The sequence below is a fragment of the Toxotes jaculatrix genome, chromosome 1 (genome assembly GCF_017976425.1).
Source record: "Toxotes jaculatrix isolate fToxJac2 chromosome 1, fToxJac2.pri, whole genome shotgun sequence".
NCBI classification, from domain to species: domain Eukaryota; kingdom Metazoa; phylum Chordata; class Actinopteri; family Toxotidae; genus Toxotes; species Toxotes jaculatrix.
In genome coordinates this window covers 11,092,372-11,117,288 of record NC_054394.1, presented here as the reverse complement: position 1 = coordinate 11,117,288, position 24,917 = coordinate 11,092,372, and the positions used below count along the sequence as shown (strand labels likewise).

Here is a 24,917-nt window from a genome sequence, read left to right as displayed (position 1 = left end):
GGCTAATCATGGCTGACCTGGACTGAGAGGTATGTTTAAGATATCAAACTGGAATGCTTTTGAGAATATTACTGTATGCATCTTTCTGGACTCAGGACATACAAGTGTTTGAGGATGATGAGAAACATTTATCAATGTAGAACAGCATCATTAAAGAACCTGGGTCAAAAATATACATTGATTTTTTTTTTTGGTGGTTTGCTTTAGCTTATATAAAGGGCAAGTCATCATTGCACCACAAGACAGAAAGCTGTGGCTGCATTGCTCTCTATACATTTAAACTGTCTCCCTAATCAATGATGCCCCAGCAGGTTCTTGACTTTAACAGCAGTGGAAACCTGTTCTGACATCACTGATTGGACCGTGGCCACATGTAAAACACACTCCCCACTTTAGATTGATGAGTTGAGTGGTACAGCAGCAGTTTGCTTCCCACGAGAGCCTGCTGTTGAATTGCTCTACACGTACCATTTAAGTGTGGTTTGCCAAATAGCACAGTGCAGTGAGTGCCATATGTTTTAGAAGTCTAATAAGAAAGTATTTATTAAACATTTCCATAAGTGACAGTTTGTAAAATCTGAATTCTCCTGATGTAGCAAACCCCAACTAATTCATGCTTAAATGACCTTCCAATTAATATTTGACCCAGGTTTGCTAACAACACATTCACTTCTGTCCCAATGATTGCTACTGCAGTAAAAAAAAAAAAAAAAAGATAATGTTGTTGTGATGTTAAGTACATACATGTTAAGGCAAAAAAAAAAAAAAAAAGTCTCTTTGAGGTACCAACCAAGAACAATAAGAGTTTTACAATAAACACAATTAAGTTGGTACGAAACATGCTGAGGATGTTTCATACATGTCAGGTGGAACCATTTACATTTCTGTTGCTGATGAATTTGAGTTGAGCTGGTGAGATTTTTACAGTTGCATGGAAATGAGTAGGAACATAGGCAGGATAGAAGGGGGCTTGTCCACTCCCTTTTCACTGCTGGATGACTAGAAGAAAACTACCTGAGAGAAGATGAGACATCATGTACGAAAGGGCTGGACTCAATGTTCTGCTTAAATCTGATCTTAAGGATGTCATTATTATTATTATTATTATTATTATTATTATTATTATTATTATTATTATTAACTGACCCCAACCATGGCAAATATGCCATTGTTTCCGAATCACTCCATTGTAGACCATAATATTATCTACAGATTACATTACACACTCAAACAGAGTCAACACTTGCTCTTTCTTTCCACCACCAAGTGAAATTAGTTCATTTACAGTGTTAGCATCCTTAAAATAGTCTTCCTGATGTGAAGTTACCTATGGGAACCAGCTTGAAACTAACTCCTAGACTCATTCTTATGAGCAAAAACGTGTCAATTTTCACCTCCTACAGGCATATGATGTTAAAGCTGCTGTAATTTTAACCACTTGTGCCACCTGCAAGCAATGAATGTTGAGCTGTGGCTACACCAAAAAGTGACATTTGAAATAGGTGGCAACTTAGTGACTACTCGCAGGGCAAACTGGAGAACTGATTTTCTGATGATGGCGCCGTTCTATGGAAACATAAAGCTGCTCACGCTGTGTATTTGTTTGTTGCTTTGTGTTTCATCATGGAAAGCGTATGAGGGACTGAAAACTCCCATCCAGACTCTGTGTTATTTCACGGGAACAATCTTTTTCTCATTCCCAAGTATCATCAAAGACTGAAAGCCATCAAATGCTGCACAAAGACTGTCAGACAATGGTCCCCCCAAGTGATGGATATGTCTTGCTACAACTGACTGGACAGTATTGAAAGAGCCAAATGACGATGGGGACACTTTCACTGATGTGGTCACATCTTACAACAAGTTTGTTGAAGATGTAAGTGTTCCATCCAAGTCTGTAATGGTTTACATTAATAATAAGCCAAGGATTTAGTAGAGATGTTGAAACATTGTGGGGGAAGAGAAATGCAGCTTTCAGATTAGTCAAATTAGAAATCTCCATAAGACATCTAAGTATGAATTTGAAAAGGCGATAAAGCTAAAACAATATAAAGAGAGAGAGAAGAGAGCTAGGGAACCAGCTTAATTTTAACGACAGCAGTGGGCTATTGCAGGGCTTTTAATTTATAACTAATTATAAAACAAATCATGTCACCCAAGATACCGAACCTAACCTGCCCGATGAGTTGAATAACTTCTATTGCAGGTTTGATATTGGGAGCAGACCCACAGCCTTGTTCTGTTAATGTATCTTAGCCTGCTGCTCCACCGATTTTAATCAGGAAGCATGAAGTAAGAAACCTGCAGGACAGGCAAAACAGTGGGAAGGTTGCACGGCCTGATCTGGTATCATCTGCTACTCTGAAATATTGTGCATATGAACCTGCTCCTATTTTAACTGAGATTTTTAACTGGCTTCTTGCACAGCAGAGAGTCCCAGCATGTTTTAATTCACCTGTGCCTGTGCCTAAAAAACCCAACCCAAGCTGTCTGAAACTCAACAGACCTGTTGCTTTGACATCTGTTATCATAAAAATCTTTGAATCTCCAGTGTTGTCCAAAAGCCTTATCAGTTTTCATATAGAGCAAACATGTCTGTTGATGATGCCCACACTGTATTTTTCAACACCTAGAGGCCTATGGCACCTATGCAAGGATCCTTTTTGTTGATTACAGTTCAGCTTTTAACACTACTCTCCCGTCCAGGCTGTAGAGCAAACCCTTTCCTATGAAATTTGAACAAGGACCCTGTATCAGTGCGTCCTTGACATAAGAGGATGCAGGTGGTCAAACTTATCAACAAATTCTCAAAACCCTTAAACACCCACACCATATATATCATATGTATCCCGTAAATCATCCATTAGGTGCACAAGTGGCACAGTTGTTAAATTGCAGCAGCTATTTATTTCCTTCTCTATAGTTGGCATCAGTTTTTACTGGAACTGCAACTGGATGAAACTGGCTACACGTTGTTTCACTTGATTTGTATTAAAGATGCTGTGTGTTCTTGTTTTCTGTAGGGGTTCAACAGTGACATAATACTGAGTGAAACAATCTTTCAGATCTGACAGGAGGCTGCAATGCACCAAAGCGACATAAATTCCTGTTGAACGTAACACAAGAACATACACTCAGTGTAGGACGATTATTTCTTTCAAATACCAAAGGCTTTCAAATCAGACAAGTTAAGAAAAAGATCTTTAAAAGGTGCTAGTTACATAACACTAATAAAACCACACTGGAAACTGTCCTGAAAAGAAATGAGGTAGTGCTGTTGATAAGGAGTAGGGATGCACCAGTTCCCGTTTTTACACTAAAAACCATACTGACTCCCTCAGCTTCATATATTGGTTAATTAGGAAAAGAAATCTGATCCACTACTTAAGGAATACATTGAACAGTTTTGGGTCAAAGTTAAAAAAAAATGGAGCAAATTTATTTTTCCTCATTAAAGTCCTTTTGTATCTGGTCAGACAGTAGAGCATTGTGGACATTTTCCCATCCAGCTAAATCAGGCTTGTAGAGTCAAGTTGAGTTTCCTTTGAATTAAAACCATGGCAAGCATTTCACATATAGAATTTTTATACTGAGCTGAAAATGACAATTGGCTCCAACTAACAGGACAGTATCTTATCAACAGTTTGGACATTGGTGCATCCCTAACTGGGAGCCAAACCAGAAGAGTGGTCTACAGATGGGTTGCTCTAACATCTCCTCTAGTTCTCCCACCAACATCAATAGACCAGTGTCACCATGAACATGTAAATACTTCGATTCCAAAATGAGATATCCACCATCTTCAAAACTGAAAAAAAAAAACGTCAACTGAGTGTCCCTGGTTTACAAAATCACACCACCTGGAAATATGTCATTTTGGAAAAGATACTTTATGTGTACCAAATCTGTACACTCAGTATCTTTTTGTATTTTTAGTATTTTTTTCCCGTTATGTTGTCGTGTTTTGAACTTGTTCTGAATATAATAATCTATAGAAATATACAGAGGTTATAAATGCACCTAGAATATTTAGGCACCTGAGACCCCCACACTCCAGTCAGGAAATGTGTGTTAATGTGTGTTTATACATGGCCAATTGAGTTTCTGTGAGATACAATGAAAGCAACTATGCTTTTAGCGTGTGTGTGTGTGTTTCAGTGTGTGTGTTTTTCTGTGTGTGTGTGTGTGTGTGTGTGTGGACCCTGAGACAGCAGGAGGCTGGAGAGAGACACAGGTGTTCTGCACTCTCAGAGTGTGCAGATACTCTTTAAGGCTTATTCCTCAGTGCCACGGTAAAGTAGCATCCACGCGACGAAGCCCAGGGAGACCCACTGAGCCTCCGCTTTCGGATCCCTCCATCCATGATTATAGCCTGTCCAAGTGCTCACTCACTCAGAGAACGTTCCAGGCTTTTTCTCATTCCAGAGTGGAACAGAGCCATGTGTGACACAGTGGGAATAGCCTCCTTCAATCCACTTCCATCTGCTTGGTTAAGTTAAATCTTTCTTTTCTTTCCTAAGGACAGGAAAGAAACCCAGAGGAAAGTATGGTTGAAATGCCAGAGGAAGTATACCTATATACAGTACTCTACCACTAAAAATATAATGTATATGTATACTGTACACACATATGAAACAATGGATTCAAAGTACTTATAAAAACTTTGCAAGGAAGAGAAAGAAATCCAACAATGAGGTGCATAAAAATAATCCTTAGGGATTCTTCCTGGGTACTTTTGTACTTCTGAAAGAAAATCAGTCTCATGTCTGTGTTTGTGTAAGGGTCAGTGCCCTACATGCGGATACTATGGGCACAGATAACTGTGAGCTGCTGAGGTAGAGTGGACAAGGCCGGAGCTGACAAAGGGGGCAGGGGACAGCCCAACAGAGATGGCCTTCCCTGGTGCAGAAGGGCAGTGTCTGGAGTCCCCGTTCTCCAGATGCTCAGACCTCAGCACAGACCTCACAGTCTTAGGGGAGTGGAAGCCATTGGTTAACCCCATGTCCTGCTGTGGCTCTATGTCTGCGATCAGCTGGTCTCCCATGCCTTCTAGCTCCCCGTTGTGGTTACCCACCAACTTAATCGAGGGAAAACTTGAGGGGCTTTGGGCCAGAGATAGTTTTTCTAGAGGTTCCTCCTCTCCTGGCAGGGTTGGCTTGCTCAAAGGGGAATATCTGTCCTCTGATAATGAGGGGCCCTTGGCAGTATTAGAATCCTTCTCCCTCTCGCTGCCGTCCTCCTCTTTCTTCTTCCCGGGATCTGACAGCTCTGAGTGAACAATGACTTCTGCCTCGACCTGGTTACTGCACAAGGATGTACAAAGATGATCTTCTAAGCTCTGCAACAAAACAATGTCACTGTTATTGCAGGCACTTCAGACATCAGCAATTATCACAGTGGGCTGTTCGCTAAACCCCTTTCCTCAACAGTGATGGTCCAACCATAGCCTTAGAGACTATAACTTGCCTGTCAACCTGGATTTTTTCCACTTGCTGAAGAGGTGTGCATAGGGCTGTGGTATATTAGGAGTTTGGTGGGTGGTGTATCTTTTTAACCTCTCCAAATCCAAAAACACAAGACCAGATGTGTAAGGAAAGGAAGGAATGGATTAAATTGTTTATATGCTTTAACATAAGATGCAATTGTTAGCATGTCTGGCGAACTAGCTTACTACAGTAACTACAGTGGTAACTTAGCATTAGTCTACTTCAAAGGCCAGAGAGCATTCATTAAGTGACTAGGTTACACACACACACAAAAAAAAGATAAGTTGTACTTTATTATTTGTGATATTTGTGACCACTAAGCTAACACATCCACTGTGTCATATTTTCCAACTGTGAGGAAGGTAGTTCTGGATGGTGTCAAAATTTAGGGTAACGTAAACAGCTTTGTCCCACTCTCCTGTCAGTCCAGCAAAGTTACCTGCGATAGTGTTACATTTGTTGCCAAAAACAAGTATCGCCTTTTTCATTTAACATTACTTGTGAAAACATATTTGAAAACACAAACAACTGCTTAAATTATGAGCAGCCAAACAAGTTTGTGTTAGAAAGCAATAACAGCCTGATCTTACATTTTTCCTTAACATACTTATAATGCTAGGACTAACAAGCTTTACGCTGCAGTACTAGAATAATGCTGTTTCTTTATTTACATGTCTTATACATGGATCAACTGATATGTAGCCATCAGTGTACCGTATATTTAGGCCCACTTTTATAGGGTTCTTGTTATAAACAAGTTGGAAACACTATAATGTTAGCTAATTGTGATGGTGGCTTAATTAGATAACTAGCAATAGCTAATAAAATCTGCCAGAGACAGCTGTCATTTCAGCCAGCAGATCACCAGCCAAAAATGAGAGGCTTCTTTTGTTCATTGCTCGTCAGACAGATTGATAACTGGAAATAATTGCATTTAGTTCGTTCATTTACCGTGCCGTTATCAGTAATCAGCATGTTGAGAGCTCCATTAATTAGCGTTGGAGAGTCTTCTGTTATGGTGTCTCTGTATCTAGTGATTCTGTTGGCCCAATTATGACTCACAGAGCCGTTCCAAGCAGCCTGCAAGATGGACAACACAGTGGATGCATCAAAATTAGTTCTGTTATTCCCTCTATCTGCGCATGAAAAAATAACAGTATCCAAGGTCCATCTGGAAAAGAGGTCTCCCTAGCAGGTTTTGACCTTGGGTTCAGGTGCAGGGGCATCCTCCCCTTCCCCTGGATTAGCACTTGCCATCAGGCTCTGCTCCTCTGGGGCCTCTACTAGCGGCTGACCAGACTCTTGGCTGCCTGGGGGCATCAGTGTCTCCAGCTCGTGGCTATCACTGCACTCTGGCACGTTAGAGGGTATGGGGCAGCCTCCTCTCCTGTACTGAGGGGTCACAGCTGTGGAATCGAGGCCCCCAGATATCTCCCTATGTGGAGCAGACATGAGAGGAATGATATAGATGGGACATTATAGAAGCCTGAATTTCAATACAGTTGTCCTATTTGTGATACAGACTTTATGTTTGTGACACAACATTTTGTGTACACAAAACAAGTAACATAAATTGGGAAGCTAGATGAGTGTTAACATACCTGGATTTGCCGTTACGAAAGCTGAAACACATGCAGAGGAGGATGCATATCAGTCCCAGACATACACCGACTATGATGCCTGTCACTGCATGAATGTCCAAATCTGTCACAATATCAGACAACATGGAAAAGAAGAAGAAGAAAAACAGTTTACACATGGCAGAAATGTTGCCAGTACCAGAAATATTTATTTTCACATTTGATCTATTGCCAATAACTATATTTGGCTCATATCTAGAACTCCATCTTTAAAAAAAAGAAAACCAAAGAATTATCATAGTTTGAAATATTATTTGGCTCAGGCCTGACATAGACTGTGAGAATGTATTGATTTCTTCATTTAAGACAAAGTTACTTTAGTAAAGTGATATAAGGCAGACCTTCATTGATATTCATTTATGCTGGGTATCTTTGGCAGTCTGGACATAGAGAGGAAACAGATGGTGGGAGCTCTTACCCACCCACCAGCTACCTCAGTCCCATTCACACTGCATACTGGCAACACTGTCTTTTTAGTAATGGTTTGAGTAAATATCACATTGCCCATTGCTTACCCATGTACTTGTGCACATACACACACACAAGTGCAAATGCATGTGAGTGTACACAAATACACATATATTTGTGTGTGTGTGTGTGTGTGTGTATATATATATATATATATATATAAAGGAAAATAAGTAAATTACTGGTTCATATTGAATAATCTTATAATCTTTCACACGGGAGCTGATTTATGATTCCCTCTATTTAAAGACAAAAAAGGACATTTAATAATTAGAGGTAGCTAAGCTAAAATGCTGACTGTTGGAATTAAAAAGTATATAATTAGATTGCACACTTAAACACAATGTGACATGACAGTAAAGAAAGTGCTTTTCACAGCAATTTTGCTGGGTACAGAGAGCAGTAATTCAGAGATCTTCCCAGCGGGTTACTGATGATGCTGCCCCTTTGATATCTACACTTTATATTATCCTCAAAATGAACCAGAATGGGAGAGGAGAAATAACAGTGTCCTGCAGCGCTGCACTTCCTCTTCTGACCAGGATAAATTACCCACTTTAACAAGTATATGCGTATGCGTTCGTGAATGTGGCGTGTGTATGTGTGTGTGGCCTTGTAGTGTTATCTTCATGCCAATTTCAGTTTCATTCACAGATTTCAGTTTAGGGTTGCTGGCGGGTTTATGTATTTAGTTAGTCTTTTTGTAAATGTATTTTCTTATTGGTATTGCCATCCATACATATTCTACATGATACGTACCATATTTCTGAAGGGAAGTGTGAACTTCTTTGACAGGTGAATAGGGCCCTGGCCCCACCTCAGTAGACGCTCCCACCTTAAAAAAGTAACGTGTTCCAGTGGACAAACCCTGGACCTCCAAGCTGGTAATGCTTCCTGAGAAAGACAGCGACAGACAGAGAAATATTGTCAAGATCCATCACCAGTCAAACAGATTTTACTGTGCCAAGCTTTCAAGTCGTGTCATGCCAGCGAACACCCACCATCCTGAGTGAGATTTTTCCACGAGTGCTCAGGTAGGCTGAGGTTGCCACTGTACAGGATCATGTAGCTGATGATGATACCATTAGGCTCCAGTGGAGGGCGCCAGCTCACCAGCACAGAAAAGGAGTCCAGAGCACTCAGCTGCAGCTCCTCTGGAGGTGTGGAGGGCCCTGAAGGAGAAAAGAGGACTGGGTCAGTAATTAGAACCCAGAAATGAGGCCTCACAGCTGGGGAATGCATATTGTCTTTGTGGGGGATTTGACATGTTGTGCGACAACCATCTGCGTCCTCATGTCACCACCACCTGGGTACAGGAGAGAGGGGACAAGCAGGGCAGTGGGGGGAATGGGCTGGGGCTCAGGTGATGATACATGGAAGGGGAGAGCGTGACAGGGTGACTGGTGGTAATAATGTCATTAAAGCGTCACACTCCACACTCACCACCCTTACTTGGCCGGTGGACAGAGCTGCTGGCCTACATGAGAGCCACTACTACACCTGGGTGTTTTATTACAGCCAGTTATTAGTCATCAATGCCAACCACTAATTCCCGTGTTCGCTGGCCACTGGCCAGCCGTGATGCTGATCCGCCCGAGTGAGCATGCAATCATTTGAACCCACAGGCAGTCAAGCACAACCACACACATTAAAACACACCTTCACCTTGCTACCTGGAGGCCAAGATTAAAATAATTAAATAAAACTGGTAAAATCAGGCAGCTCATCAGAAAAAAAAAACTATAAAAGAACGAATGTGCACTTGAAGAACAAGATGAAACAATAATTTAAAAGCGACATGAGGTTTTATATTTTAGCAGACATATTTTAAGGCCAATTGTAAATCTAAAAGGGTAAATCTCTTAAGTCTCTAACAGCCACAAGAATTTGAAAGGACCAATGAATACCCTTAAATTCAAGCTATTACTTAGTTCCTTACACTTTATTCAAAAAGAGAATGTTCACTCACCCTGCATCCTCCTCCTGCTCTTCCAGAAACATATTCCCCACACATTTACTCACATCTATACTTATTAGCCATCCAGTATAACTACATACTCCTATTTTTTTGGCACAGTGTATTTCCACTTGAACATGTTAAGTGACTTGTTCAAGGGCACAGCAGAGATTGGTAGGGAAAGTAGTGTTTTCATTCATCAATATTACGTGAGTGAAAAAAGACTTGAAGCACACACTTGAGTGAATTCTCCGACCAGCTAAATGCAAAAAGTGTGTGTCAAAAAGCTCCCACCTGCTGTAGGTAGACTGCTGATTACTTGACATGTTTTAAAACCTGGAGGAAAATTTTGTGGCTTTTTGAACGTCAATAAGAACTAAAACAGGAAAAGACAGGTAACTGACTAAACTGGCAGGAGCACAGCACAGACTCACGGTCGGACAAAGTGGACTCCTCCACAGTGGCGCTGAAGGGTCCTGCCACATCCACTCCATTAGACTGTACTGCTAGCTCATAACGGGTGAAGGGCTTCAGCGCCTCGAGCAGTATCTCCTGTGCAGAGCTGCAACACACAAATAGGGAAGAGTCCTGAGTGTGTGATATATATGTTATATTTTGCACCAACAGAAAAATATTTTACTTTGTGTGACTATAATATGTATTTGCTTGATATTGTTACTTTTTCTCACCTGCATCCTGCTTGGCAATTGTTTAGTGCATTAGGCTTGCAAGTATTTATGCACCTCTTCAGCCCAAGCACTCTATGTCCTTCTTAAATTATTGAATAAATATGAAATACCAACAATGGTGAAAAGAGGAGGGATAGAAGTGTACTTCTTGACAAGAAGTAGTAGTCCCAGTGTACGTGTAGAAGATAATATCAATGCAAAGACAACTTAACGTGCTGGCAGTTTGTAGCTCTTAGACACCTCATACTGACAATTCACTTTCATTGTTGTACAAATGATGTTAATAAGAGACCTACTCATCGCTATTCAAAATATAAGAATTCTCACAAGAAATAAATACATTGGTTTGTTTGGTGTTGGACAGAAAACATTTTTTAATGAAACGAGAAGCAGAGACTGAGCTGCTCTTACAGATGAAAAAATAAACAATCCACCAAAAGAAAACACTCGTCTGGCACTCTCAGGCAGAGAAAGAAGAAAAGGTACACTAAAAGCCTTTATTTAGTGGAGCAATTTAATTACTTAAAACACCAACAGATTTTGCCTTCACAAGGCTTCTAAATCAAGACTTTAGATACACAGTTTGTCCTTGCTCTAGCTAAGGGTGCCTGTTGAATGCTTCTGTTTGGTGACCAATTTTTACAAGTAAAATCATGTTACTTTTAAAGCTTGGGTTTGATCACAATGTAATGATCACACAAACACTGTGGAGCTGAGCTTTGTGCAGGAAGTAATTTGTTGTAGTACTGGTGCTCTAACCTGGTGTGATAGGAGACCAGGGAGGCGTTGGTGGTTCCCACTGGACTGCAGCGAACTGTGTAGTTGATGATTTGTATGTTACTGAACCGTGGTTTCTCCCAGCGCAGCCAGATGGAGGTTGAGCTGTTGGCTGTGGCCTGGATGCTGCTTGGGGGCAATAGAAGCTGGTGCGTAGGCGGCGACGGCGCTTTAACACACACACACACACACATACAAATTACTCATCTTGAATCTTGGAAAGTGTAAATATCATTTGTTATTCTTTCCTATTATGTATACACGTTCACACGTGAAAAGAGATATCTTACTTCGGTCATGGGCCTTGTCTGTTCTTCCCTTCCAGACTGCAGCTGCTCCATCTATCTGCTTGTTGAATGCCCAAATCCTCACCTCATACTGTCGGTCAGGGACTGACACACACAAGCACACAGTGAGAGGAGAAGACAGAGTCAGACGAAGACAGAGAGAGAGAGAGGGAAAAGGAGGACAAAATAATAAGATTAAGAGAGAAAGCAATGATTTTTCTAGTAATACATGCTGTATACATGTTACGAGTAAACCAAGACAGCTTCTTACAAAGAGAAGACAATAGGCCCTAGATACAATCTAAATGCAGGTAGCCCATTAGAGGTCTCTCTAGATAGTACATGTGTATCCTGAAAACCACAAATGGCAACTGTGCTACAACCTGCATTCAAAAGCTTTAACCTACGAGGGAGCTTTTGAATGAGATGCTAAATTATTAACTATTGTTTTTCCATGAGAGGCACCTGTCTATGTCTGCTCCTTATTTTTAAGTAAGATTTCTAGTTAAAGCAACCTTTGAGTGACAGGACAGCAGTAAAACAGCATTTCCATTGCTCAGAATTGAAGTAATAAGGCTATCTCAAAGCTGGCAATACTGTAATGGGAAGCTAAATGCAAGGTTAGAAAAATGACTGTGAACATTCGTTGTCATTACGTTTAATTGGACTTTGATAGTGTGTGTGAGTAAGTGTGTATCGGGGAAAATGAAAGCAGAAGACTCTTAAAAGTGCATTACAGTTGAAGAGCCCTCTGCTGACAACTCACCCAGCCCAGTGAGCAGATGATACCTAGGCTTCTTACGGAGCCTGATGGTGTGGGTTTGTGTAGTCCTTTCTCCATTGGCTGAGTCCTCAGCCTCCACCTCTCGACAGGACAGCTTGTAACCAGAGATCAATGTGTGATTGGGTGACGGATGCCATGTCACATTGAGTGTGTTCGCTCTGGCTCTGACTTTCAGCTCAGTCGGGGCAAAGATCACTGACAAAAAAAAAAAAAAAAAAAAAATTTGTGACCAGCAAGTCCACATGATGCAACATTACAACTAAACATGAGACTTTATCTATGGCTATATTCTGACCAGCTGTTTCTGGAAAAGATCACATACTGTCTGAATATTTAGAGTACTGGCATCTGACTACCTGTCATGCATGTTACATTGAAGGGTGTACACGAATCCATATTAGTTGTATGCCTAAATCACAGAAATTGTAATTTCATTTTGCTATGTTAAAATGTGTCATGTGTATTATTTAATCTGAGTAGCCATCAAGGTAGGCGTAGTCCTTTTTTTTTTTTTATATTTACTTATTGAAACATTCAAAATGTATTCTTTAAGTTGTCAAAATTTAAATCATTAGGATCCAAGATATATTCAGCCATTAAGAGCCAAATGAAGATATTATTTTCATGTCATTCATGAGTCCAAGCTGGACTAGACCAAACACAGGATACAGATAGGTCTGACTTTATCACCAAAAATACCTGCGTTACTTGTTTTCGTCTCTAGCGCTCAATAAAAAATCATATGCCAAAATGATATTCATAATTTTTAGCCCTGTTTAAAAAACAAACAAAGAAAAAAAAGAATTTCAGAAAGGAGAAAAGTCTGGGGTCTTCCTTACCCATGCTGTGGTTGCTGTGGTTGTAGTGGGCCAATGTTTGGTGCTGGGCCCACTCAGAAGGGACGCCAAAGCCAGCGCCTGTTCCAGCTGCTATCCTCATTCGGTAAATCTGGTTAGGCTGCAGCTCTCTCAGTGTAAATTGAGTCTCATTACCCCCGACTTCCACTGAGAACACAGTATCTTCTGTGGGAACATTCAATACACACACTCATACATCTTTATATATATATGTATCTACCATTTTTCCTAATGTCCTGAATGTTTTTTTTGTTTGTTTGTTTGTTTTTTGTTTTTTTAAGAGGAAACGCAGAGTTATATATATTTTTTTCTTGGAAGTGATGATTCAACAAATAATATGTATCAACAAGGGAACAAAATATGTGTTCGTTACTGTGGTGTTTCTGCAATTATACAAATAAATTGCTGTCTCTCAAGGACAACCTGTTACGAAAACAGCTCCTTTCAGAGAGTGCTTGATCTCTCTGTACATTCTGGAGAGACAGGTATTCATAATAAATGGTACTGTTCTGCAAGTGCACTTCTGTATTGTCTAAATATAATTAACCCTATCGTACAAATTTGCAAACCTCTGCACTCTTAAACCATTATCTCATAACTCATAACCATTATTATCGACTATTTTCAGAAACAGAGAAGAACCATATCATTTCAAATAACTTGTGTCAAGAGACCAATGCAGCGTTGTTGTCAGGATTGTCCAGCTGGAGTTACTAACCCTGATCCAGAGAGCTGTACTCAATGCGGTACCGGGTGACAGCTCCTCGACTGTGTTGTGAGGACAACGGGTGCCACATCAGTCTGATGTCTGTGGGGGAGGTGCTGGCTATAGACAACTGAGGAGGTGCACTTGGCACTGCAGGAGGGAATGAAAAAGGAGATACTGAGCTGTCGGATGATGCACATTCAAGCCATGTCCTATAGATCTGCACAATTACTGGATAACTGTAAAACACTTTATGTATGACAAATCAATTCTTTGTAAAGCTTTGAAACTGTGCACCAAATTGTGTTTTCTTAAAGAGCTGGTCAAGTTAGGTTGTGTTCTTCTAAAATAGAAAATGACACAAAATGTTGGTCAGCTTTTAAAAGCAGCTTTATGGAAATGCTCCATGTGGAAATGTCTCTACTGAGCTACTACCACTTTTTAAATGGCGACAAAAAAAAAAACACTAGATGAATGAATGCTAATCATGATTCATGAGCTTTTAAAAAAATCCTGTGGAGTTCTAAAGTTGGCAAGCTACAAATGTTTGTGTGAATCAGTGAGTCAGCCATCCCAGGCTGGCCTCATTTTACCCGTGTGGCCTTATTTCATCTTTGTATTAGTTTGACAACTCACCATCCTCCAGCATCTCTACACTAACAGACAGGGACGGCTGACTGGCACCCATGGGAGAATAAGCCACCACAAAGAATGTGTAGGCAGTGTGGGGGAGAAGCTCCTTGACGTGATACTCAGTGGTGTCGTTGTTCATCGCAAACTGGTATTCCACATTATCTGAGCCTGGAAAAAAAATATTCAAATCAAATACTTTTTCTGAAAATATGGATGTGCTTACTATATGGCCATACACACACACTTATGATTACAGGCACACCTGTAGCGAGCTGGCAGTGCACAGAGTAGCCGATGATTTGGTCTGAGTTGTTCTCAGGTTTCTCCCAGGTGAGCAGGGCAGTTGTGCTGGAGTAGGGTGTAGCAGACAGGTGTCGAGGAGGGCTGGGCAATCCCTCCCTCACAATGACTGTCAGCTTGGCAGTGGCACATGCCGTGCCCAGCCCGTTGTCTGCAATGCACTGGTAGTAGCCCGCATCCTCCAGTGCCAGCTGGTTGATGAGTAGGACTCCGGGGCTTTGGGTCTTCACTCGTCTGAACGACTTGATGGGTTGGCCGTTCTTTAGCCAGTGCAACACTGGAGGAGGCTCCCCAGAGCTGTTGCACACAAACCTGGCTGTGTTCCCCCTTGAGAGGGACACCGTCTCTGGGGGCTGGAGAATCACTGGAGGGGCTATTGGAAGTAGGAAACAAAGCTTTTACTTGTATACTATAAAATTAAAGGAAGATTTGGTATTGCTCTTGGTTAGTTGTGGATCTTGTCAGAGCTAGAAAGGTCAAAGGAAAGAAAAAGATATCATGACTTTCAGTTTTAACCTTCACTTCCTATAATTCAACACAATGACATCTTTCTTTAAATCTTGGAGTGCCCCTACAAACAAACAAGGAAATTCAGTGGTTTGTTATCTGTGTTCAGAGTTAGCATTTTGTTGCTGAATTTTAAGTCTAGCAATACAGGTTTTGACTAAAATCAGTTGTCTTTTGTTAAATGTTAAACATATCTAAAATAGTTCTCTCTCTCTCTCAAAGTGAATCGAAGGCAACTGGACTTGTATTTGTCTGGGAAGACGTTTCGCCTCTTATCCAAGGGGCTTCATCAGTTTGTATGCATCGGTCTTTCTAGTCCGCACTAGTCTGACGATGTCTAGACGATGAAGCCCCTTGGATAAGAGGGGAAACGTCTTCCCAGACAAATACAAGTCCAGTTGCCTTTAATTCAATTTGAGAGAGAGAGAACAATGACCTGGATGAATGAGAACATTCACAGACATATCTAAAATAGATTTTTGAGCATTTTTATATGAAAATATATATATATATATACTTTTCTCTTTCAGTCTTTTTAATGACTTGATGACTTGGACTCAGAGTTCATGCATGTAACTTTATCCAGTCGAATGTCAAAGGCTGTGATTGACATCTTGTCCCCTAAACCTGGGTGGCCAACCTGAAAGGTAGTTATATCTACCAGCAGCTAACTCCGGATTAACTGAAACTGAATGACTTGCAAAAAAAAACAAAGTTTTGTGCATAAACAGAAGTCAGGCTCTGTCAGGCTTGTGACAGAAACTGGTCTCAGAACAGCTCTCAGAAATGTCTAATCTGTCATTATACACAGCATATAACAAGACTCTTACCAGGCACATGCAGCTCAGCAGCAGCAATGACAAACTCTCTGGTCTTGGGCTTGTTGGCTCGGCAGACATAGACGCCGGCATGGTGACGCCTTGTGTCCCTAATCACCAGGTTTGTTGCGAGGACGACCACATCAGTGGAAATGGACTTTCCATCTGATCAAAGGAGAAAGCAAGAAAGAACAGAGGATAGTGCTGGATCATACAAATGAAAAAAAAGAGAACAAAACAAAAGATTGGCCTTAAGAAAAGTGGAGATCATTTCTCAGGCTTTCAGTTGCCTGAGAAACCGCACACTAGGAAGAGGCACCTCTCTGAGCAGCAGGGGATTTGACCTGTAATCACATAGGCTGACCAACAGGTGGCTCTGTGATTTTTCAGTCTGGGTTCACTGAGCCGCCTGCATTGGCACACTCCAAGGCTGTGAGTGAAATCACTCACTGCTCACCATATAGACCTCTATTTAGTTGATGTGCCATTTTGTGGTGTTGTCGGATTTTCTACAGATACCTACAAAGCACATACAGGAGAATAATTAACAACATATGGCCGCTATCCAAACACCAACTACCACTTTGCAGTGGAAACTGCCTGAAACTGACAACTGACATAATATATAATCCTCTAATATTAACTGTGAATGAGGGAAGAATTTGTAATGCAGGCAAATCACAGTACGTAGAGGGAATTCCAAACGTTTCACAACATCGTTCCCACCAAAACTTTATAGGTACGTGTGTGTATCTTTGTGTGTGTTCATGTGTTTGTGCTTCAAGGTTGTGGATCAATCACTGTGGCAAATAATCTTATGTAAAGCATGGCTCAATGTGCAACAGAACAACAGGTGGAGAAGAAGAACTTTATAGCCACAGGTTCGCAAATCTGATCCTGAGGTGATAAGGTTGTTTTTTGTGTGTGAGAGACAGAAAGTTACACGCTGAGATGCAAATACTGAAGGTGCAGCAGATGCAATAAAGGAGAAAAACAAATATGATGAGAAGTAGCAAGGATAGACAATGAGTAAGCATTTGCAAGTATTACCTTGTCTGCTCCAGGACACCAGCGGTTTTGGCTGTCCTTGAGCCATACACTCCATCACAGCTGGACGGCCAAGCACCACCGTGGCATTCTGAGGTGGTGCAACAATCACAACTCTGTTCAGGGCTTCAGTAGAGCCTACAACAACAAAAAAAAAGGTTTATACTTCTTTTGTGGATCAGTGAACATTAGGTAAGTTAGTGCTTGCCACAGGAAAGTTGACAGTTTGAACCCACAGATGTCAATATTCAGCAATGAAGTGAAACAAATGGCAGTTCAGTCTGATTATTTTGCTTCAGTGTTATCCCATCTCTCACCACTTACTGTTGAAGTTTCTGACCATTTCTTGTTTAATCCCAAGCATGAAAATACTACATTGAGAGCAGCAGTGGAAGAAGTACTCAGATCTTTTTCTTAAAAACACGTATCAACACCACAGTGTAAATTACCCTTTTTAAAATAATATTTCTGCTTTTGAAATGTTTTTTAAGAAGTACGTACTTGAGAATTAAGTACTCCCTAAGCAGAATGATCAATTTCATAATATCATGTTATTTTGATTATTGATGCATTATAAGCATCACTAAAATACAAAATAATTTATTTGTTGATTATTTACCTTAAGTATATCAAAGTTGTACTTAAGTTCAGTACTTGAGTAAATGTACTTAGTTTCTTTCCACCACTAAGTAGGGGTGTGCTTAAAATCTTCCCGGCACTCTAGGGTGTAACCACAGCATAACAGCTCGTGTACACTGCTGATAAATTATTAGGTTGAAAAACATGAGATAAAAACAGGAAGGTGGTCAGCCTTACAATACCGGTCCAAAATGTTTCTCATTGAGGTATGGTGAAGATTATCTCCTATGTGAGGATGAGCTGCTGGAAATTATAGTACACTTGGCGAACAGATTTACTTTCTACTCCTGTATCCACACTTGAAGTTTAAGTTATGTAGCCCATTACAGGACAGGGGATCCGAACATATTCATGACCAGTGGCTGGTGGCATACACATTTTGTGCACAGCTATGTTTTATGATTGAGTTATACAGTGCTTAACAAATTTATTAGACACACAGGCTGACCAACAGGTGGCTCTGCTCTAGTTTTTTAACCAAAATTACATTTTTAATGCTAAAATATAATTATTATTTTTATCAATGAATTTTCAGATTTACTGTTTTACAAAAAAAATATGAAAAAAAGTAAAGCACATTATTACTTCTTGATTAAGATGTCAAATTATAGTGATTTACTTGCATTCCTGAACAGAAAAATTAGTTTTAGTGGTTGAATGTCATGTTTGATTTTTCTTTTCTTTTTTTCAGTTATTAAAGGACTATTTAGTTTTTTCTGTTTGTTATTTGCCAACTAAATAACAATAACTTTTTTAGTTTTAAACAAGTTTTTGAAAGATTTCTAAAATATTTATGTTCTCGTCTTTATGACAGGTGGTACATTTTCTGTTTTCTAGTAAAATGGAGAAACATGGCACAGTAATATTTCTGTGTGCCTTTGTTTTAGCTGATAAAACAGCTAAAAATAATTAAATGCTGATTTTAGACATATTCCTGCCACATGTGCTACTGACTTGCTGCTGAGAACCAAAAAACTGATAATCCTTTGCATTAGCATTTGCCAGCATACCCTGCACAACTGAGCTGCAGTTAGCATTTCACACAGAGATCGTAGTCGTAATAATGTATATGCCATGTGAGGTGTGTACTGTCATATTTCAGGTGGATGATAGGACATGATTTACAGAGCAGACATCAGAGGAATTGGCTGATTGCTATCTGGTTGAGGTTTCATCAGTTCTTATTAGATGGTGGCTGTGGATACGGCCTGAATCTAACAGGATATCTTGATTATAGCGGTTCTGATGTGAGAGGATTTGCAAGGAAACAGGATGAAAGCCCTTAAGGCAGAAAATTTTATTTACAGGTAGCAGTACCCATCCGGCAGGGTCCTTCGCTAACACACCGTAGACCAGAGGTGTCCAAACTGTTCCACAAAGGGCCGTGTGGCTGCAGGTTTTTGTTCCAACCAAGCAGCAGCACACCAGACTTGACTCATTTTATCAACTGATCTCAGTCTTCAGACAGTTTATTGGTCAAACTGTGTGCTCTTCATTGGTTGGAACAAAAACCTGCAGCCACACCGGCCCTTTGTGGAACAGTTTGGACACCTCTGCCGTAGACGTATTGAACCAAACCACCAATGAACCATCCAACAAAGAGTCGTCTGAGGAGAGATGGTTTGACAAAGAAAGGAGGTGATGTATCTCAGTGATAGAAGATACCTGGCTTTGGGACAAGAGATTGAGAAAAGGGAGAAAAAGAAAACGCAAAAGAAAGAATCCTATTGTGTGAGAAAAGGTAAACCATTAAGTCAGTTTGAAGAATGGCCCCAAATTATGGAAATGAGGCACATTTCTCCCCTTCAGTGACTAAGGATATTAGTCAAAGCGTATTGTTGATGCATTGAAGGGACCAGACACTTATTTAATGAATGTGTATCAGTCCCCAAGGTACAGCTGGTGTTAGAGGTCTTTTTTTCTTTCTTTTTTTCTGCTCAGCCCAGGCAGTCTCAGTAGCACATAAAGCTAATGAATGCCAGGAAGAGGCTTGGTATTCTGTAAACACATTATAAATTAATCACTGCGATTACATACACCAAGCCTTGCTTACGCAGAAGGCTTTAAGTGTGTCAGTCTGTCTTTGCAAGGACTGCACTGCATGCAGTGTGCACCTCTGTAGGGGTCTTGATGGGTGTGGTGCAGTGTAAAGAATATAAAAAACAAAGAGGGCAAATTAAAGAAAACGACTGTAGAAAGTGGAAACTGGAGCTTTAAGGCAGCTTAGTTGTTCGTATTTTCTGCATCCTCTCAAGTTAAGCACATGAACTTGTTGACCCCAACATCAGGCTGTCAAAGCTTGGCTGTGAGAGTTGAGGTATTCTATTCATAGAACTCTGAAGTGCAAGTGAGTGAAGCGATGGCATTAGATCTGACATCTCCTTCATGTAATAGCTCACAACAGAGCCTTAAGTAGCTTCCTCCAACGGTTCCATGACAGCAGCAAGACTACCAGGGGAAAAATAACCCAGAAACATCAGCCTCCTTGTCGTTACAGGTGTGAAATTCATTAAAATGTACTATGAGTACTTCTGCAACTAATTTCCTAAAACGTAATGTCTGTTATGAGAGCAGTGCACCTGTTGTGCTAAAAGTGAAGTAAGAGTTAATATTCTCCCTCAGTTGTATATTGTGTATTGAAATGACAACAGAAGCACAAGAGCAGACGCATGATCACTAAGATTTGAACAAAGGTGAAACTGAAAACTTAGTGGTGACGTCTGGCCCTGAAAATGAATGGCTGTAACAGCTGCATGAAAACTTTGAATGTAAATGTGCTGCATCTGACTCACATACGTTGGCCTCATCTGACTCATTCTCTCTCCTTTTTCCCTTTTTCTTGTCTTTCCTTTGAAGGACACAAAAAACGACACAATGGTTTCCACAGAGCAGCCAATTAAAGTTGACTGATCTCTCGCTAGCTAGTGGCAGAGACTGATAATGTGGCATGGCTTTAATGTGGGCTGCCTAATGGTGAAATCTTACCTCACAATACTAGTGAGTGATTCACCGAGCCATGTAATCACCCGAGATCTTGTAGATTATAGGATTTGGATCAGGAGAAGAAAGGAAGGAGGAGGAGGAAGGTGCACCCTGATGTCAAACTAGTCATATGCTGTACATACAGTATAATGATTCAACAGCACTATTCATTTTATTGTTAGAATGGGTTTTCAATGATTTCAGTGATGAGCATAATTACACCAAAATGTAACATTTATCCTTTATTGCCATGTTATGATGATACGATGATATTTGAGTGATTGATTTCTTCTTCTCTATGGTGTAAAGACTAATTTTCATCAAAGACAATTAAGGCAAATTACATAAATCAAAGCACGTCTTGATCATTGATACACTTTAAGGTACTAATATATACACTGCCATGAAACAATGAAGTGAATCCTACATAATAAATATATATATAAAGGTTTTTCCCACAGACCAGTACTTACTTATTTATGACTTGAATAAAGTTTGCACCTGAATCACACAATCTGGGATTTGCTATGCTTATATTTATTCACTGAGCAGTCATTGAAAAATGTGCCTTTATTGATAACCTTTATCGATAACCCACAAGATGATCAAAGCACAGCGCCTGACACTAGAAGACTACATTAAAAGTGTAAGGCCAATGTCAGTAGCCATACAGAATGAGACTACAGTCAGTCAACACTCACAGAATAAAAGTCTCTGAATACTGTATGTGTTAAAGCAAACAAAACCTGAAGGACAGGCAATGTAAATGTACAACATTTTCATTTAATACTCGACATCAGTTTAAAGTTATTTATATAATAAAAATTCTTTTCTTGAGAAAGGTAGAGGAAAATGTATAATCATAACATTGCATGATGGCAAAGGTCACTGAAGTAGTTAAGAGCTGAGAAAAGAAAAATTGTTGTTACTGAATTACCGAATACTGCTTCACTTTGTTTTAAGGGAGCAATTAGTGCCGTGTCCCCCGGGTGACCTGAGCATCAGCCATCAATTCAGACAAGCATGTGGCTCTAAACCTTGAGCCTTTTTGATGAGTTGAGAGGAAAAATGTTTAACTCTGAGCTGAACATCACCTTATATCCACACACATTTTATCTTTTGTCTAATTTGATGAAAACAGGGGTAAAGGTAGGTTTTCTTTTTCTGTAATGGAAACAGTCTCAGTCCTCTCACATTCCCAGGTCTCTGGGAATATGACCATGGTTGACCATGGTGCTCTAGTAATTCTGCGTGGTTCTTTTAATGCAATATTTTGATCACATAACACCCACTCTGGGTGTTTAGATAAATCATGTTAGTTTCAAAAGCACAGCACACAATACAAAGACAGGGTGAGATAGTGCCACTTTGATAGCAGTGGTTGTTGTTGTTGTCCTAAAACTCAAATTCCATTTTTGAGACTGGCCTGGCAGCTCCCAGTGGGGCCTGGCTGCCTATTCAAACACCATAAAGCACTGCAACAGACCTCACCTGTGGTGACAGTGAGCCTGGCTTCGCGACTGATGTCCTTCCTGGCAGAGTTGGACACGACACAGCGGTAGGCACCCTCATCCTCCTTGGTCACCTCAAGAATCTGGAGCACCCCGTTAGGAAGGGAAATGAACCTGTTGCACGCAGGGCAAAACAGAGGAGAGGAAAACAACTGAATAAATGGCTTAGTGCCCTGTAGCATGAAGCATCCAGCTGATCAACTCTGTGGGGACCCTGCTGGGTCTTCACAGGTCTCCATCTTCTTTATTCTGGAGAGAGGCTTTTTTGTGTACAACCACTGCAGGGAGGGAATACAATCACAAGCTATACAGTTAAAAAAAAGTGAAAGAAATACGGGGACTGGGACGTTGTTTTCTGGACAAAGTCTCAAGCTCTATCGAATCACACAATTCTCAAAAAACTATATAAAAATAGACACATTTGTGTTTGTGTTGTATCTTCTTTGGCTTCAAGGTCTTTTTGTTCTGTTGATATTTACTGTATTTGCTTTAATCCTACTTCTCCCTCACGTTCCAGACATATTGCCATCCCACAAGCTCTTATCGTCTTTATCATAGCCTATTAATCCCACCAAAATGTGACTGGTCGTAGCCTGTTGGGCAATTTGAGAAAAATGAGGGAGGCAGAAAAAACAGAGGAAGTGGAGGGTAAAAAAACAAAATAATGAAAGGCAAACTGAAAAGAAAATAAGGGATAGAAAAGGGACAGAAATAGACATGGAAAGGGGATAATAGCGAAGAAAAGGAGCAAGGGAAGGCAAAGGGGACAACACAGTGGAAAAAGGCACATTAGAGAAAGCGAGAACAGAGAGAGGAGAAAAAGCCAGTGATGTATCAGCCATCCTTTGGCTCATCTTTGTGAGAGGCCATTAACAGCGCCTGAGGTGGGAGAACCACATCAAACCAATAAGACCTTATAAGCAGCAAGCTGTTTGTGGGTCATGCAGGGCTACAACAGCCATTAGCACTTAGTCCTGTGCAATAAGGCTGGAAACAAATTCCAAGGCGACAGGGCGAGTAGAGCCACAGCAAAATGTCAATATAGTTAAGTGGCACAGTAAATGAGAATATTTGTGGGAGAGAAATGACAGAGAGAAAGAGAGAGACCTATAGTGGATGTGGCGACAGGTGTATATTTTGAAACAGTTTTTTATTTATAAAAGCACAAAATGTGTGTAGTGTTAGCTTGTTTAAAACTCAAAGTGAGTCTTCAGTGCTCCTTTTTAGAGTTTTTGAAATCCTGAATATTTTCACTGAACATAGTTCTGCGGTTAGGCTTTTTATCTACTTAACTCCAAACCTGCATAACAATAAATTGCATTCTTTTTTAATTGTTACTACAATTATTATCAAGCCTTGCATTGTTTCAGGGTCAAATGTATGTGTTTAGCTATCTCTGCTCTCTGACCCCTTCACTGAAGCATGTAATTGCCTACAATAAATGCTCCAGAGGAATATACAAAGAAACAATGAGGTAATGGTGAGGCTGCAATTAAACAGCATTAAAATTATTTATACTTCTATGTTTCACATCTTTAATGAATGTAGAAGTGACTTTTAAATGTCAAACTACACAATAAAATGCTTTTCCAGGTTCACTTTGTCGCAGCTGGGGACAGGCAGGAAGGATGGCAAGTGGAAGTTCTTGGGCCCTTTTCAATTAAAGCTGATAGAAACTCACAAACGTAATCAACAAGTCCACTCAGAGCAGCCCAGCTGCTTAATGTTTTTTTCCTGATGCAAACAGATTCTAACAATAATTTACTATGTCATGGTGGGATAATGTTTACAAAAAAGCAGCTATTACATAAGTGATTGACAAGTTCGTATTTCCAACAACATCAGCATAGCATTAAGTAATAATAAGAAATTACACAAGAAGTCTTTGGCTGCATTTTCAGCTTGAAAATCCTAAGCAACACTTTAAATTGAAAAAAAAAACATACATTTATATATAGCTCATATTTCAGTATATAATATGGGTTTAACAGCTTAATAAAAAAGGTAATTTAGTATGGCTGTGTTTCCATTTCTGATAATCTGTGGATCAGCTTCTGCAAACTGACAGTGACACAAAATTTGCTATTGTAAAATGAACTAGATGACTACAACAGTGCAGGTTTTTATGTAACTTTAATATTGTGTTGTAGAAAACATCAAGGATTTTGACTTAACCAGTGTAACTGTAACACTTTGACACTTTATGAATGCATAAAATTCACAATTAGCCTTGAACAAACGTCGCTTGTACAAATGTTTCTCAGATTAAGTAGTTCACTAAACAGGGTTTCAGTAACTTTTATGGGAAATAATTAAACCACAATGTCACCCACATGACTTATTATGTCATTTATTTAAATTACTTTTCTTTTGTTTCAGGAGAAATTTTGAGACCTGACATAATGGACAGTACTGGGACATTAATAAGGGAACACATGAAGAGAAAAACATCAGGTAAAAAAGACCTATAATAAGAATAATATATAAAAAATATAGTATGCAGTCATAAGGCTAGAATAAGGAGATGAAGGACAACAACACAAAGTAGGGTCACCTTGTCTCCTCTGGGACAGCCAATTTGTTCTTCTCCCATGTAATAACAGGTGTAGGTACTCCCTCAATCTGGCACTCGAAGCGTGCAGCTCCCCCAGTGGGCACTGTCTGGGGTGATGGCTCCTGATGGAACTTAGACAGACCTGAGGGTATAGAGATGACACAGATCAGGGGACATGTTTATCAAAGCAGAACTGGTGATATGACACAAAAAAGCAACCCGTATCTGAAGTAGTACTTCTGCAACTGACCTTTTTTAAAAATCTGGAATCTGTG

At 40.1% G+C, this 24,917-nt stretch overlaps 1 protein-coding gene across 2 annotated transcripts in view; it reads right to left on the bottom strand.

The window, feature by feature from the left end:
- Positions 1 to 1,124: 1,124 nt before the first annotated feature.
- igdcc4 (immunoglobulin superfamily, DCC subclass, member 4) overlaps positions 1,125 to 24,917 on the bottom strand; it is a 48,720-nt gene continuing 24,927 nt past the window's right edge. Inside the window, exons 3-20 of one of the 2 annotated variants that reach the window (XM_041042769.1) lie at positions 24,643 to 24,784; positions 22,069 to 22,202; positions 16,960 to 17,094; positions 15,922 to 16,074; positions 14,547 to 14,957; positions 14,288 to 14,452; positions 13,664 to 13,801; positions 12,928 to 13,110; positions 12,071 to 12,283; positions 11,308 to 11,409; positions 11,000 to 11,186; positions 9,986 to 10,113; positions 8,596 to 8,766; positions 8,354 to 8,488; positions 7,088 to 7,190; positions 6,690 to 6,921; positions 6,438 to 6,566; positions 1,125 to 5,338 (exon numbers count right to left, since the gene is read on the bottom strand). In XM_041042769.1, the coding sequence (XP_040898703.1) occupies positions 4,805 to 5,338; positions 6,438 to 6,566; positions 6,690 to 6,921; positions 7,088 to 7,190; positions 8,354 to 8,488; positions 8,596 to 8,766; positions 9,986 to 10,113; positions 11,000 to 11,186; positions 11,308 to 11,409; positions 12,071 to 12,283; positions 12,928 to 13,110; positions 13,664 to 13,801; positions 14,288 to 14,452; positions 14,547 to 14,957; positions 15,922 to 16,074; positions 16,960 to 17,094; positions 22,069 to 22,202; positions 24,643 to 24,784 (3,395 nt within the window). In that variant the 3' untranslated portion in view covers positions 1,125 to 4,804. Of the gene's footprint in view, positions 5,339 to 5,373; positions 5,556 to 6,437; positions 6,567 to 6,689; positions 6,922 to 7,087; positions 7,191 to 8,353; positions 8,489 to 8,595; positions 8,767 to 9,985; positions 10,114 to 10,999; positions 11,187 to 11,307; positions 11,410 to 12,070; positions 12,284 to 12,927; positions 13,111 to 13,663; positions 13,802 to 14,287; positions 14,453 to 14,546; positions 14,958 to 15,921; positions 16,075 to 16,959; positions 17,095 to 22,068; positions 22,203 to 24,642; positions 24,785 to 24,917 lie in introns of those variants that run through there. The other variant, XM_041042776.1, reaches the window with a different exon arrangement.